The 16,416-nt window shown below is 43.9% G+C and overlaps 1 protein-coding gene across 1 annotated transcript; it reads left to right on the top strand.

The window, feature by feature from the left end:
* Window positions 1–2,283: 2,283 nt before the first annotated feature.
* On the top strand, window positions 2,284–16,014 carry rabggta (Rab geranylgeranyltransferase subunit alpha). Its single transcript, XM_084186409.1, has 17 exons — window positions 2,284–2,412; window positions 3,727–3,760; window positions 3,893–4,003; window positions 4,126–4,250; window positions 4,404–4,591; window positions 4,803–5,060; window positions 6,809–6,892; window positions 6,988–7,070; window positions 7,180–7,275; window positions 13,697–13,802; window positions 13,971–14,022; window positions 14,146–14,234; window positions 14,344–14,432; window positions 14,523–14,639; window positions 14,746–14,859; window positions 14,983–15,070; window positions 15,174–16,014. Exons 2-17 carry the CDS (start codon window positions 3,758–3,760, stop codon window positions 15,320–15,322), a joined length of 1,752 nt encoding a protein of 583 aa, XP_084042535.1. The 5' UTR covers window positions 2,284–2,412; window positions 3,727–3,757; the 3' UTR covers window positions 15,323–16,014.
* The last annotated feature ends 402 nt before the right edge of the window (window positions 16,015–16,416 follow it).

The following is a 16,416-nucleotide window of genomic DNA, read 5'->3' as shown; positions in this document are numbered from 1 at the left end:
CAGTACCAATTCTAAATTGACTGCAAACCCCACACTCACTGACCATTAAACCTGACCTCACAATCGGGTTTGTAACACATGTTAAACTGTGTCCCTCAATTTCGTATCATATTTTGCATTTTATTATATTAGCCAATTGTTAGAAAATCTTGCCCTTTTAATTGTATTGTATTTACTGGATATTGACCTAAGACTCCATTCAGACCCTGAGGTACTTAACTGTTATTTAATATTGACAATAAAATCTATTGAATTTGAACATGTTGTGGTATTTAATTTATGTTTATGACATTTTTGGGACTTAAAATATATATTTTATACCTGCAGAATTAACAGGTTTACTGCAGCTGTTTGGGTAGAATGCGGGTAATATTTGGGAATTTCTCACTAGGCCATCAAACTTCCATTTGGACTGTAATGGGCCCAACGAGGGCAGGCCTAATAGCATAAGGGCTTCTTGTGGGCTGGTACTGGGCTGCCCACACTTACTTGGGGCTGAATAAGGGCTGCCAGCAATTAGGGGCCAACTATTGGCCCATGAGCAAAAACCCATGGGCCCAGTGCATGTAGCCCAAGGCGGACCTTTTATTACTGCCCAAAGTGGACCCCTATGGTGCCAACCTGGGTATGTTTGCTGGGATATCTACCTCAAATACTCCAGTATCCCTGCACATTCTAAATTTGTGAATATAGCTTCCTCTTTTCTTTTTTTATTTCTCCTGTTTTGAAATTTGTAGTTATTCAGTGCTTAATTTGAGCCGGATCAGACTGTTTTGTTCCGGAACCTATTTGACCAGATCCGGTACCTCTCATGGCATGAAAAATAATTGTCACTTTTTGCAATATAAAAATTATAATAAATGCGATCAAAGTTCATTCGAGTTGCAATCTCCTGCACCCACAAAAAAAACGAAATGTGAAACTAGATTTTCAGCCCGGGCCTAATATTCTAAGAGTTAATTTTGGTTGGGCCAGCAGGGTTTATGGTTTGCGCAACATTGTAACCTATGTTTGAGACCAACGCGTGGCAGTGGCTGTGTGAGAAGCGCGCCAGTATGTCTCACATAACTAGACTGAGATTTTCTATGATCTCTCTCCCTGTCTCTACTCTGATAGCCATGAGCCTGCAACTCTCATCTCTCCAGCGTTGCACTTCCTAATTTATTTCCTTATAGAATCATAGCCACGCAAAGGGTTCTGAATGAACTGAAATACATTTGCCAAAGTTATAGAATTACTGCTGTCTGTTCAGAAATACATGAAATCATTCAGAATAGCATTCTGCACCATGAGAAAGCCTATAATTTAGCGACAGAGGATCAATAGCTGTGGATTGTAGCCTAATATCAAGGGATAGCCAACTGTCGGGAACGCGCGGAAAATCTGTCAGTTAAAAAACAGCATGCAGACAAAACAGGTCTTTCATTTACATTTACATTTTAGTCATTTAGCAGACTCTTTCACAATATTTCAAATACAATCGAGTCAAAACACAGGTTGGAAAGAAAATGGCTCCTGGTGAAAAGAGAAGACTGCTGTAGACTACCCAAATATTTGATCAACTTCCAAATATTGTTTTACGAAAGAGAGAGAGAGAGAGGCTTTTGCCACGAGCGCATCGGCCATCACCAGCGAGTGAGCTGCACATCATTGGGTGAGTCAGTAATACTGGAAAGCATTTTTAGGACTATAATTTCCTCCTCATATTGTAGCCTACAATATGTGTCTACACGCACCTAGTCCTAGGCTATTGATGGATTCAAGACAAGGTCGTTTTTATTGATGTCAGATTCTGTTTGTCAGTGTCAAAGTAGCCTGCCATTTCGATCATTTGTGTGGTATTAAAAAAGATTCTGCCAAAGTCTCCAGTCATGGAAAATGAAGTAGAATTGCATGAAATGCGTTTATAAAATACTACTTAAAGTTCCCCATGTGTGCAACTTCGATAAGTGCCTCTATGCCACTACGCAAATGCGATTATATGTATGCAATGCTTTATTATAAAGGTGTTTTTTTTGCTCATGCGTTCCGGTACCTCAGAACTCCCCAGGTCACCCCACTCTCGCTCTCACTTTTTGTTCCGGCACATCCCGATTTACTAATTAAGCACTGGTTATACTATTTTTAATTGAATACTGCACTGTTGGGTAGGGTTGCAAGTTAAACATTTCACTGTACTTGTGCATGTGACAAATAAAACTTGAAACTGAAATGTGTATGTCCGTTCACCAGAGGGAGCCATACATATCATAAACCCCATTGGTCGTGACGTCAATTTCTACGGGCCGGAAAGAGAAATTGTAGTTGTTCACCTCATTGCTACTGAGTGACACAGGCAAATCTACCAATATTTCGTCTGAAAACCAAAGTAAACGAATCCACACAGTGCTACAACAGCAGTGGACGTTTGGAGTGAGTATATGTGGTGTTATTATGTGAGAATTTATGTTAGTAAATATGTTTTATCGAATCTACATGTGAATACGCAGGTATACTCAACGGTGCGTCCGACAGCTTGGGGGTCCTGTTTTGTTGATGGGCGAATGCCAAGTCAAAGCGCTAATCTTGTATGTTTACAAATACTTTCGACTGTCGAGACAATCATTATGTATTCAGCAAACGAATTATTGTTACGCTGTAGCCGACTTGACACAACTCAGTATTCCCCTCACTCGTTGTTTTGCTGCCATCAGAAGGTTGGTGGTTTTGGCCAATAATAGTGTGTGATTGCATGTGCATGTGGGCATTCCTGCATCTGCATGAAGGCCCCCCCCCCTCGATCTGGAACCCCCCCCCCTCCCCCTTCAATCTGGAACCCCCCCCCTTCATTGGTTTCTGCATGAACGCCCCCCCCCCCCCCCCCCCCCCCCCCCCCGAGCACGACATCTTCATGCTTGTGATAATTTTGAATGTAGATCAAAAGGGAAATAAAAGTATTATAAGAGCCCCACTCTGCTGTGTGCCGGAGTCCTTAGCTATCACACAGTGTTGCCCCCGCCTGCTGTGAACCGGAGTCCTCCTTACTAGCTAATGGGAGTGACACCGGTAGACAGTGTCCTTCACTCCAACCTGCCCTCACCGTCGTTAACAGAGCTGCCGGAAAACAGTGCCCGACAGGCGAGGCTGAAAGACACTGTCTACCGGTGTCGCCCCCGCCTCCTGCTAGCTACTCCTGCACACAGCAGGCAGGGGCAACGCTGTGTGCTAACTAACTATCTTGCTGTGTACCGGAGTCATCCTAGTACTAGCTAGCTAGCACATAGTGTCCTTCGCTCCCGCCTGCCGAACACCTGCCCTCGCCGTTGTTAACAGAACTGCGGGAAAACAGTCATCGACAGGCAGGGGCGAAGGACACTGTCTACCGTTGTCGCCTTCGCCTCTTCTTCTGTGGCGTTTATCGGCGGTTGGCATCCAACGTTATGGTACCTACTGCACTGGAGCGCTCCTGCCTGTCCTAACTTAAAAATGGACCAATAGTAGTATAAAATAAGTATTTTTTTATTTTTATTTTTTTATAGAAATGTGTAAAGTGGTTGGTCCACTGGCTATCATAAAGTGAATGCACCAATTTGTAAGTCGCTCTGGATAAGAGAATCTGCTAAATGACGTAAATGTAAATAAAGAGGGGTTCCTGCAAATGCAGGCCGCAATTGCTTTGCGTGGGTAAGCGCTGGCGCCTGTTTCACATACTTGATGCAGCATTCTCAATCTGCTCTTTGGTTTTAGATTTGGACAGACTATTCCCTAAACTGACACGATGGTGAGTGAAGAGTGATTATTTTTTGGGTTCATTCTGTGTTTAAGTTTGATTTATTTATTGTCATATTTTAATCATTACTGGATATCAGTGCTGTGTGCTAATTGAGTATCTTCCTGTCTCTCTTTCTCACAGCATGGACGGATTAAGCTGAAGTCCACCGCCCAGCAGGAGGAAGAGAAGAGAAACGAGAGAGAGAAGAAACTCAAGATCTATGTGGCAGCCCGAGATGCCATCTTTACTAAGGTCTGTTTGACAGAGACGCATTCAGTCAAAATCAGTTGCTTGGATGGGAAGACAGAGCTGTGCAGTAACTTTGAAGATCACATTTTATCACTTCCCTTTTCTTTTTCTCTTGCTGGTTTTAGAGGATGGAGGGTATGTTCGATGATGAGGCCCTTCAGTTGACCCAGCAGCTGCTCTCCTCCAATCCTGATTTTGCCACTCTCTGGAACTATAGGAGAGAGATCCTGTTGCACCTGGAGACTGTACGGTGAGGACACAACAACTCGTATAATGCATTTTGCCCATGGTGGCACAGCTGAGTCTCTTGTAGCTATTATTATCTGAAAGTACCAATACCTGTTCATTATGTAAGTGCATCTAACTCACCACAAGTAATGTCTTAACCTTTTCTCTGTATCAGTGAGGAGGATAATGTGCAGAAGATGTATGAGGCTGAGTTGTTGTTTCTGGAGTCGTGTCTGAAGGTGAACCCCAAGTCGTACGGCAGCTGGCACCACCGAGGCTGGGTTTCAGCCCGCCTGCCCAGACCTGACTGGGCCAGAGAACTGGGCCTGTGTGACCGGTGCCTCAGTCTGGACGACCGCAACTGTGAGTCAGAGGGTAGGAGGAGGATAGTGAGGGAGGAGAGGAGTTGGGGAGGGAATACAGTTTAGATGGAGGGTGGGTGGAGAGATGGTTGGAAGGGAGCTTGAAAGGGACAAGAGATAGAAATGGATGTGGCAGAGGATCAAAAATATGTTTTGACCATTCATACTTAATTTTTCTTATATTCAATTTCCCCTCTCCTCGTCTTTCTCAGTTCATTGCTGGGACTATCGCCGGATGGTGGTGAAGATGTCTGGTGTGCCTGTGGACCAGGAGCTGCAGTTCACTGACCGTCTCATCGGCTCCAACTTCTCCAATTACTCCAGTTGGCACTACCGGAGCACCCTCCTTCCCCTACTCCACCCTGAGTCCCCCGAGCCCCCCTCGCCCTGCTGCCAGCCCCCCCACTCCTCCCCTCCACCCTCCCCTCAGACACACTCTCATCGCGTCTGTGAAGAGCAGCTGCTCAAAGGTACGGACAACACCATGACCAGGCAGAGAGACAAACGCATATACACTGCTCAAAAAAATAAAGGGAACACTTAAACAACACATCCTAGATCTGAATCAATTAAATAATCTTATTAAATACTTTTTTCTTTACATAGTTGAATGTGCTGACAACAAAATCACACAAAAATTATCAATGGAAATCAAATTTATCAACGCATGGAGGTCTGGGTTTGGAGTCACCCTCAAAATTAAAGTGGAAAACCACACTACAGGCTGATCCAACTTTGATGTAATGTCCTTAAAACAAGTCAAAATGAGGCTCAGTAGTGCCTGTATGACCTCCCTACAACGCCTGGGCATGCTCCTGATGAGGTGGCGAATGGTCTCCTGAGGGATCTCCTCCCAGACCTGGACTAAAGCATCCGCCAACTCCTGGACAGTCTGTGGTGCAACTGTTGGTGGATGGAGCGAGACATGATGTCCCAGATGTGCTCAATTGGATTCAGGTCTGGGGAACGGCCGGGCCAGTCCATAGCATCAATGCCTTCCTCTTGCAGGAACTGCTGACACACTCCAGCCACATGAGGTCTAGCATTGTCTTGCATTAGGAGGAACCCAGGGCCAACCGCACCAGCATATGGTCTCACAAGGGGTCTGAGGATCTCATCTCGGTACCTAATGGCAGTCAGGCTACCTCTGGCGAGCACATGGAGGATGAAATCCCCCCCCCTCACCATGACTGACCCACCGCCAAACCGGTCATGCTGGAGGATGTTGCAGGCAGCAGACGGTGTCTCCAGACTCTGTCACGTCTGTCACATGTGCTCAGTGTGAACCTGCTTTCATCTGTGAAGAGCACAGGGCGCCAGTGGCGAATTTGCCAATCTTGGTGTTCTCTGGCAAATGCCAAACGTCCTGCACGGTGTTGGGCTGTAAGCACAACCCCCACCTGTGGACGTCGGGCCCTCATACCACCCTCATGGAGTCTGTTTCTGACCGTTTGAGCAGACACATGCACATTTGTGGCCTGCTGGAGGTCATTTTGCAGGGCTCTGGCAGTGCTCCTCCTGCTCCTCCTTGCACAAAGGCGGAGGTAGCGGTCCTGCTGCTGGGTTGTTGCCCTCCTACGGCCTCCTCCACGTCTCCTGATGTACTGGCCTGTCTCCTGGTAGCGCCTCCATGCTCTGGACACTACGCTGACAGACACCGCAAACCTTCTTGCCACAGCTCGCATTGATGTGCCATCCTGGATGAGCTGCACTACCTGAGCCACTTGTGTGGGTTGTAGACTCCGTCTCATGCTACCACTAGAGTGAAAGCACCGCCAGCATTCAAAAGTGACCAAAACATCAGCCAGGAAGCATAGGAACTGAGAAGTGGTCTGTGGTCACCACCTGCAGAACCACTTCTTTATTGGGGGTGTCTTGCTAATTGCCTATAATTTCCACCTGTTGTCTATTCCATTTGCACAACAGCATGTGACATTTATTGTCAATCAGTGTTGCTTCCTAAGTGGAAAGTTTGATTTCACAGAAGTGTGATTGACTTGGAGTTACAATGTGTTGTTTAAGTGTTCCCTTTATTTTTTTGAGCAGTGTATATACTGTCAGTGGAATACAGTTGTGTAATACTTTAAACAGGCAGGCAGAGGGCACTGTCACAAGGAATACTATGGGTTGGATGGAAGGCAGAATGAGGAGTTGATGTGGGGTGGTTGTCTGTGTTATCGACATACGTTGCTTAACCCCTTTGTTTTGTTTTTTTCAGAGTATGAGCTCGTACAGAATGCCTTCTTCACTGACCCCAATGACCAGAGTGCCTGGTTCTACTACAGGTGGTTGCTAGGCAGAGGTGTGTGTGTAAAATTTTATATTTTCTATATAAATTGTCTTTATTATCTTCCATCAGTGAGCAGTATGTGAGCTCTGTTTCTCTGCTTTTCTCAGCGGAGCGAGAGGAGATGATAAGCTGTGTGTTTGTCAGCCGTGAGGAGGAGAGAGTGGCTGTGGCCTTCTCCAGACCTGTCAACGTGAGTACTCCAACGATTACCCTCAAAGTAGACACCTCTTACTGTAAAGTGTATGTCCTCTGCTCCTTCTACAGTTAAACTCCATTCCTCCCTGACTCTCTCCTCTCAGGCTTCATCTAGTGGTCTGATGCTGGTGTTGGATGGTCAGCCCCAGCGTGTGGAATGGAGGAGTGTCCATCCTCACTTCAGACACAGCCCTGTCTGGGTATCCTTTCCTTCACTGTACAAGGTCAAGGGTAAAATGTGAATGATAGGGCATAATTTTGATTTCTGCCAAAAATAGACATACCCAACTGTAATTATGTACTCATTTTTGAGGACACAAGCTCAAGTACATAGTACAAATATTATGAAAATATGAAAAATCATATGATTTGTTTCCTATTCAACAAAAGTGGGGCAATATGGCTTGAAATGACTGAAATGCTTTCTAAATATAGTAAGAATCAAATTATAAACAACTTACTATAAGATTTCACATTTCTTATAATTGTAAAATAAATATGATAATACTTAGTGACAGTACAATATTGGCACTATTTCATATAACTGATGACAGAATTTTCCTAAACGTCTACTGAACAGCGTAGGCAGCATACATTTTTTCGATATACAGTACCAGTAAAAGGTTTGGACACCTACTCATTCAAGGGGTTTTCTTTATTTTTACTATTTTCTAAATTGTAGAATAATAGTGAAGACATCAAAACTATAACAGCTTTGCACACTCTTGGCATTCTCTCAACTCAAGCTTTACCTGGAATGCTTTTCCAACAGTCTTGAAGGAGTTCCCACATATGCTTAGCACTTGTTGGCTGCTTTTCCTTCACTCTGCTGTCCGACTCATCCCAAACCATCTCAATTGGGTTGAGGTCGGGTGATTGTGGAGGCCAGGTCATCTGATGCAGCACTCCATCACTCTCCTTCTTGGTAAAATAGCCCTTACACAGCCTGGAGGTGTGTTGGGTCATTGTCCTGTTGAAAAACAAATGATAGTCCCACTAAGCCCAAACCAGATGGGATGGCGTATCGCTGCAGAATGCTGTGGTAGCCATGCTAGTTAAGTGTGCCTTGAATTCTAAATAAATCACAGACAAATCAATTTTTATTTTATTTGTCACATACACGTGTTTAGCAGATGTTATTGCGGGTGTAGCGAAATGCTTGTGTCACCAGCAAAGCTCCCCACACCATAACACCTCCTCCTCCATGCTTTACGGTGTGAACTACACAGGCGGAGATCATCCGTTCACCCACCGCGTCTTACAAAGACACAGCGGTTGGAACCAAAAACCTCAAATTTGGACTCATCAGACCAAAGGACACATTTCCACCGGTCTAATGTCCATTGCTCGTGTTTCTTGGCCCAAACAGGTCTCTTCTTCTTATTGGTGTCCTTTAGTAGTGGTTTCTTTGCAGCAATTCGACCATGAAGGCCTGATTCACAGTCCCCTCTAACTAATGAACTTATCCTCTGCAGCAGAGGTAACTCTGTGTCTTCCATTCATGTGGTGGTCCTCATGAGAGCCAGTTTCTTCATAGCGCTTGATGGTTTCTGCAGCTGCACTTGAAGAAACTTTCAAAGTTATTGAAATGTTCCGTATTGACTGACCTTCATGTTTTAAAGTAATGATGGGCTGTCGTTTCTCTTTGCTTATTTGAGCTGTTCTTGCCATAATATGGACTTGGTCTTTCACCAAATAGCGCTATCTTCTGTATACCCCCCTACCTTGTCACAACACAACTGATTGGCTCAAACAAATTAACTTTTATGAAGGCACACCTGTTAATTGAAATGCATTCCAGGTGACTACCTCATGAAGCTGGTTGAGAGAATGCCAAGAGTGTGCAAAGCTGTCATCAAGGCAAAGGGTGGCTATTTGAAGAATCTCAAATATAAAATATATTTTGATTTGTTTAACACTTTTTTGGTTACTACATGATTCCATATGTGTTATTTCATAGTTTTGATGTCTTCACTATTATTCTACAATGTAAAAGTAAAGAAAAACCCTTGAATGAGTAGGTGTCCAAACTTTTGACTGGGAGTGTGTGTGTGTGTGTGTGTGTGTGTGTGTGTGTGTGTATATATAGCTGTGGAAAAAAATTAAGAGACCACTGCACAGCATCTCTACATGTATGACAGCCATTCCATTCCAGTGTCTGTTGAATTCCAACACAGGCACACCTCATTCTTCTGAATTAGGTACCGATTAGGTGATTACCTGAACCAAATCTTATTTAATGAGGAAAAGTATAAAAACCACTGCTGTGGTCATCACTATCCTCTATCAATAGGACCAGCTGGTTGGTAAAAACAGTGCTAATAGTATTTCAAAAGTAATATTAATCAAAAAATAACTATTGACCATGCCAAAAGAGTTGAAAAGGAAACTTTTGAGTGAGGAAAGGAAGGGTTCAATTCTGGCTTTACTGGCAGAGGGATACAGTGAGCGTCAGGTTGCTTCCATCCTTAAAACTTCAAAGATGGCGGTTCATAAGAACAAGGTCAAGCAGCAGACATTGGGGACAACAAAGCTACAGACCGGCAGAGGGCGAAAACGACTCTCTACTGACCGGGATGACCGCCAACTCATTCATATGTACTCAACAACTGTAGGATGACATCAAGTGACCTACAAAAAGAATGGCAAACGGGAGCTGGGGTGAAATGCACGGCGAGGACGGTTCGAAACAGGCTCCTAGGGGCAGGGCTGAAGTCGTGCAAAGCTAGAAAAAAGCCCTTCATCAATGAGAAGCAAAGAAGAGCCAGGCTGAGGTTTGCAAAAGACCATAAGGATTGGACCGTAGAGGACTGGAGGAAGGTCATCTTCTCTGATGAGTCCAATTTTCAGCTTTGCCCAACACCTGGTCGTCTAATGTCTCCCGAGTGGCGCAGTGGTCTAAGGCACTGCATCGCAGTGCTAGCTGTGCCACTAGAGATCCTGGTTCGAATCCAGGCTCTGTCGTAGCCGGCCACAACCGGGAGACCAATGGGGCGGCGCACAATTGGCCCAGCGTCGTCTAGGGTAGGGGAGGGAATGGCCGGCAGGGAGGTAGCTCAGTTGATAGAGCATGGCGTTTGCAACGCCAGGGTTGTGGGTTCGATTCCCACGGGGGGCCAGTATAAAAAAAATAAAAAATGTATGCACTAACTGGAAGTCGCTCTGGATAAGAGCGTCTGCTAAATGACGTAAATGTAAATGTAAATGTAATGGTTAGACGGAGACCTGGAGAGGCCTACAAGCCACAGTGTCTTGCACCCACTGTGAAATTTGGTGGAGGATCAGTGATGATCTGGTGGTGCTTCAGCAAGGCTGGAATTGGGAAGATTTGTCTTTGTGAAGGACGCATGAATCATGCCACGTACAAGGTTGTCCTGGAAGAAAACTTGCTTCCTTTTGCTCTGACATTGTTCCCCAACTCTGAGGATTGGTTTTTCCAGCAGGACAATGCGCCATGCCACACAGCCAGGTCAATCAAGGTGTGGATGGAGGACCACCAGATCAAGACCCTGTCATGGCCAGCCCAATCTCCAGACCTGAACCCCATTGAAAACTTCTGGAATGTGATCAAGAGGAAGATGGGTGGTCACAAGCCATCAAACAAAGCCGAGCTGCTTGAATCTTTGCGCCAGGAGTCACCCAACATCAATGTGAAAGACTGGTGGAGAGCATGCCAAGACGTATGAAAGCTGTGATTGAAAATCAGGGTTATTCCACCAAATATTGATTTATGAACTCTTCTTAAGTTAAAACATTAGTATTGTCTTTTTTTTTTTATGAACATGAACTTATTTTCTTTGCATTATTCGAGGTCTGACAACACTACATCTTTTTGTTATTTTGACCAGTTGTCATTTTCTGCAAATAAATGCTCTAAATGACAATATTTTTATTTGGAGAAATGTTGTCAGTAGTTTATAGAATAAAACTAAAATGTTATTTTTACCCAAACACATACCTATAAATAGTAAAATATATATATACAGTTGAAGTTGGCAGTTTACATACACTTAGGTTGGAGTCATTAAAACTAGTTTTTCAACCACTCCACAAATTTCTTGTTAACAAACTATAGATTTGCCAAGTCGGTTAGGACATCTACTTTGTGCATGACACAAGTAATTTTTCCAACAAATGTTTACAGACAGATTATTTCACTTATAATTCACTGTATCACAATTCCAGTGGGTCAGAAGTTTACATACAATAAATTGACTGTGCCTTTAAACAGCTTGGAAAATTCCAGAAAGTGATGTCATGCCTTTAGAAGCTTCTGATAGGCTAATGTGAGTCAATTGGAGGTGTACCTGTGGATGTATTTCAAGGCCTACCTTCAAACTCAGTGCCTCATTGCTTGACATCATGGGGAAATCAAAGACCTCAGAAAAAAAATTGTAGACCTCCACAAGTCAGGTTCATCCTTGGGAGCAATTTCCAAATGCCTCAAGGTACCACGTTCATCTGTACAAACAATAGTATGCAAGTATAAACACCATGGGACCACGCAGCCTTCATACCGCTCAGGAAGGAGACGCATTCTGTCTCCTAGAGATGAACGTACTTTGGTGCGAAAAGTGCAAATCAATCCCAGAACAACAGCAAAGGGCCTTGTGAAGATGCTGGAGGAAACAGGTACAAAAGTATCTATATCCACAGTAAAATGAGTCATATATCTACATAACCTGAAAGGCCGCTCTACAAGGAAGAAGCCACTGCTCCAAAACCGCCATAAAAAAGCCAGACTACGGTTTGCAACTGCACATGGGGACAAAGATCGTACTTTTTGGAGAAATGTCCTCTGGTCTGATGAAACACAAATACAACTGTTTGGCCATAATGACCATCATTATGTTTGGAGGAAAAAGGGGGACGCTTGCAAGCTGAAGAACACCATCCCAACCGTGAAGCACGGGGGTGGCAGCATCATGCTGTGGGGGTGCTTTGCTGCAGGAGGGACTGGTGCACTTCACAAAATAAATGGCATCATGAGGAAGGAAAATTATGTGGAAATATTGAAGCAATATCTCAAGACATCAGTCAGGAAGTTAAAGCTTGGTCCCAAATGGGTCTTCCAAATGGACAAAGAACCCAAGCATACTTCCAAAATTGTGGCAAAATGGCTTAAGGACAACAAAGTCAAGGTATTGAAGTGGCCATCACAAAGCCCTGACCTCAATCCTATAGAAAATGTGTGGGCAGAACTGAAAAAGCGTGTGCGAGCAAGGAGGCCTACAAACCTGACTCAGTTACACCAGCTCTGTCAGGAGGAATGGGCCAAAATTCACCCAACTTATTGTGGGAAGCTTGTGGAAAGCTACCCGAAACGTTTGACCCAAGGTAAACAATTTAAAGGCAATGCTACCAAATACTAATTGAGTGTATGTAAACTTCTGACCCACTGGGAATATGATGAAAGAAATAAAAGCTGAAATAAATCATTCTCTCTACTATTATTCTGGCATTTCACATTCTTAAAATAAAGTGGTGATCCTAACTGACCTAAGACAGGGAATTTTTACTTGGATTAAATGTCAGGAATTGTGAAAAACTGAGTTTAAATATATTTGGCTAAGGTGTATGTAAACTTCCGACTTCATCTGTATATAGTAACCCGGACGACGCTGGGCCAATTGTGCGGTTGTGACACAGCCTGGGATCTAACCCGGGTCTGTAATGACCTTAGACCGCTGCGCCACTCAAATGTGTGCAGACTCGTTACAACTTCAGCTTTAAGCACAAAGTGATTTAGTCCATATTTGACCAAGAGAAAGTGGTTTTGTTACAATTCTATTAAATTATTTAGTATTTTTTCATGTTGAGAGTTCTAAATCCAGCTGAGAATATCACAGTGAGATGAAACCACAATGGCTGGACTTGCTAGACTGTCACTGTTCATATGCCGTCTTCCAGGCTGGGCTCACTTGCTTAGAGGAAGAGAAAATTGATTATTTGTCTGGATAGGCCAGAAAATGTGACATGTCACTCCCTATGCAAATGTTGGGTCTGAAACCTGACATTCAAGCCAGCTCTGCTGAGAGAGGGGAAACGGAGAGCGGACAGATGGGGCTTTCTGGCACTATAAGGTATGGGACCCTACGACGTTCACAAGCGCTTTGTTCACCAAAATGTCAGACGGAACCAGTCCAGAACAGCTCAAAGTCCCCCATATGGGAGACTTAACATCTAAGAGGTTAAAGACATTAATCTATTCTAGGCATGTGGTAATGCACTTTTCCTTTGTGCTGCTCAGTGTTCATTGTTTCTTTTTCATTCCTTTCTCATCCCTGTGTTGTAGGTTTCATCATTCTTAACATGCCTCTTTTTGATAATAGCTCTCCATATCTGTTACTGAAAGACAGTTAAAGAAACCAAGGAACCTTTACAGACATAGAGAATTACTTTATCTCTGCAGAGCGTTGGGCCAGTAACCAAAAGGTGGCTGGTTCGAATACCCAAGCCGACAAGGTGAAAACGTAACCCTAATTTGCTCCACGGACACGGTACTACTATGGCTGACCCTGTAAAATATATAATGTCACTGCACCTATCTGGTGTATGTGACAATAAAACTATTGTTTCCACACTTACACTATTTGATAATGGACCTTAACATGGTGTCAGATCTGTGAGCTTCCTCCTGGCACTATCAGTGACATCATTAATGAACACAACCTGACCGTGCACTGGACTGAGAAACACACTCACAGAGACTGCGCTCTGTACACAGGTGAAATAATGTTTATGTGCTTATGCACGTTCTGGGTGTTGTACATGCTCTTGTCTTTTTTTATGTTAACATGTCTGCGATGGGTATATAATGTTTGAGCAAGACTTCAGTCCTTGCTCTCTGCTTCCCTCTAGCCTCACCTCACAGTATTGTCTCCATCTTTCCCAGGTCGGTCTGAGAGTTGGTGCAGGGATTCTGCCACTGACCAGGAGCTCTTCAGGTACAGTTGTGTGTGTGTGTATGAATACAGAATATCAGAGCTTAAGAAGACTCAGGTTGGTATATCAGACTTTCTGTTTACTGAATGGGAAAAACACCTCAGCATCGTTTTTGTCTCTGGTAGGAGTGAGCTGTCTGTGGAAAAGACCTCTGTGTTGCAGTCTGAATTACAGTCCTGCAACCAACTGCTGGAGCTGGAGCCTCAGAACAAATGTAAGTACACACTTTGAGTGTAGTGTGTATATTTGGGTTTGTTATTTATCTATCACTATTGGAAACTTATCATAAAATGTATGACAATTGTAATTTCTCGCTTTCTCAGGGTGCTTGCTGACCATCATTCTGCTCATGAGGGCACTAGATCCCCTAGGATACGAGAGAGAGACCCTTTCTCACTTCCAGACTCTTAAAGTTAGTGCTTTACAGGGCTATTACATAGTGGTGTACACTAATACATGATAGATGTGTTTTCTATCACTGCTCTGTGTCTCTCTCACACAGGAGGTGGACTCCATGCGCTCTGCGTATTACGGTGACCTGTGCAGTAAGTTCATGATCGAGAACACCATTCTCAAGATGGAGTACGCTGAGGTCCGGGTCTTCAGTCTCTCTGACAAGGTTAGTGCTGTCTGTTCCTTTCTGTATCTGTCTATCCTTGTCCATCCATCCCCATTCTCTTTGTGGCTGTAAGTCCATCTAATGTCTTTCACCCTCACCTTAACAGAACCTGACCACGTTATGCCACCTGGACCAGCTGCTATTGGTCACTCATATCAATCTATCATGCAATCAGCTGCTGAGGCTGCCTCCTCAGTTTGCCATGCTGCAGTGCCTCGAGGTATAGTACTTAAAAAACATTTTATGTTATGCTCAAAATAACATTTATTCCTGTTCTGTACTGTAGTTTTTGTACTTAATATTTTGATGTGTCTGTCTGCCAATATGGCCTTCTATTTCCCAGGTATTGGAGGCTGATGACAACGCTATTGCGAATTTGGATGGACTGTACCATCTCCCCAAGTTGCAAGAAGTGTCCTTGAAGAACAACCGTATCCTTGCCTTTCTCTTTAGATCAGTTTTATTGTGGTAATACATTACAATGTTTATAATACTGTTAGAGATTTTGTAATTTTCTTTGACCATAATATGCAGAAATATCCAAACTCTCTGACCTTCAACTCCTGACTTCCTGCCCAAAGCTGACCTGCCTTGATCTCCGTGGCAACCCTGTCACCCAGATTGCCAACATTCAATCCGAGTTGGCCGAGCTACTGCCCTCAGTCACTGATCTCCTGATCTGATTGGACAAATGGCAGGGCTCATTCTAAGTTTCCCTTAGACACAGATCTAGGATCGGCTTATCACCCCCAAACCATAACCATTCTAGGCGGGAAACGGAAAACTGACATTAGATCAGTGTCTACGGGCAACTTCCCCCTATTTCCGGAGTACTACCATCAGCAGCATTTGTTTGTGTGTGTCCATGTTTGTGGGTATGCATGTATGTGAGAAGCAGAGGGGTGTTTAAGTGTTTTGTCTCCTTTCCACTATGTATTCCTCTTGTGTGGGGACATTGATTCACAGCGACCCCCACTCATTTTAATGCCTGATAACATTGGACCTCACTTAAACATTCTCACAAACCTGTGTGTTTATTATGTGTATGTACAGTTTGTTCGTGTGTGTGCGCTCTATCTCTCTCATACAGGTCAAGACACCAATCTGCATGCTGATTCACTGATAGAGGGTAATATTACGAACTGTGTATGAGTGAGCATGGTGAGAATGTGGCTTTTAGTAAGCACTGAAAACCGCTTCTGTATGGTGGTTGCAGTAGGACATTGATCAGAAGAATATTAAAAAAAATACTTATCTGTGGTTGTATTTTTGAAACGGTTGTGCAAAAAAGTTTATGAAATTAATCTATACTGTTAAACAACTGTAAATGACTATTCCACCAATAAAACAGCACATGCGGTGTCACTGCCTCCCATAGAGTCTCCTGAGTGTTTCTGTGGTGTGGTGAGGGAGGTTGTCAGGACTCGGATTTTCCTTCTGTTGGGTGGCTCAACCGTAACCACACGTTACTTGTCCCCATGATGAAATCCGGGAGGGGATTGTGGATCTGTCTCCGTTTGTTCGTACGTTAGTCACATGCGATATCTGACAGCACTGGCCCGATTTTGAATGATGCGTCTTGCCATAGCGTTCCGGCATTTACAAAATTACACTGATTGGCCCAAGGCGGAGGCTATAGTAATTAACTGAAATGTGTTAGTCATACGCAATATTTCAATTGGCCCAAGGGGGGGGGGGCGCTGCATCATTCATGGGCGACGACATGTTCACTGTTGCCTTGTTATAAATGAGCTTGGTGTGTGTGTGTGTCTGTGAC

The sequence above is a fragment of the Coregonus lavaretus genome, assembly GCF_964263955.1.
Source record: "Coregonus lavaretus genome assembly, chromosome: 21".
NCBI lineage: Eukaryota > Metazoa > Chordata > Actinopteri > Salmoniformes > Salmonidae > Coregonus > Coregonus lavaretus.
The sequence above is the reverse complement of the archived record's forward strand: the minus strand, read 5'-3'. Positions and strand labels throughout refer to the sequence as shown.

Excerpts from the sequence above, each read along its gene's own strand:
- rabggta (XM_084186409.1), top strand. Across the intron at positions 4,251-4,403 it reads TTGCACCTGGAGACTGTACG|TGAGGAGGATAATGTGCAGA; the intron begins GTGAGGACACAA and ends TCTCTGTATCAG. Across the intron at positions 6,893-6,987 it reads CAGGTGGTTGCTAGGCAGAG|CGGAGCGAGAGGAGATGATA; the intron begins GTGTGTGTGTAA and ends TGCTTTTCTCAG.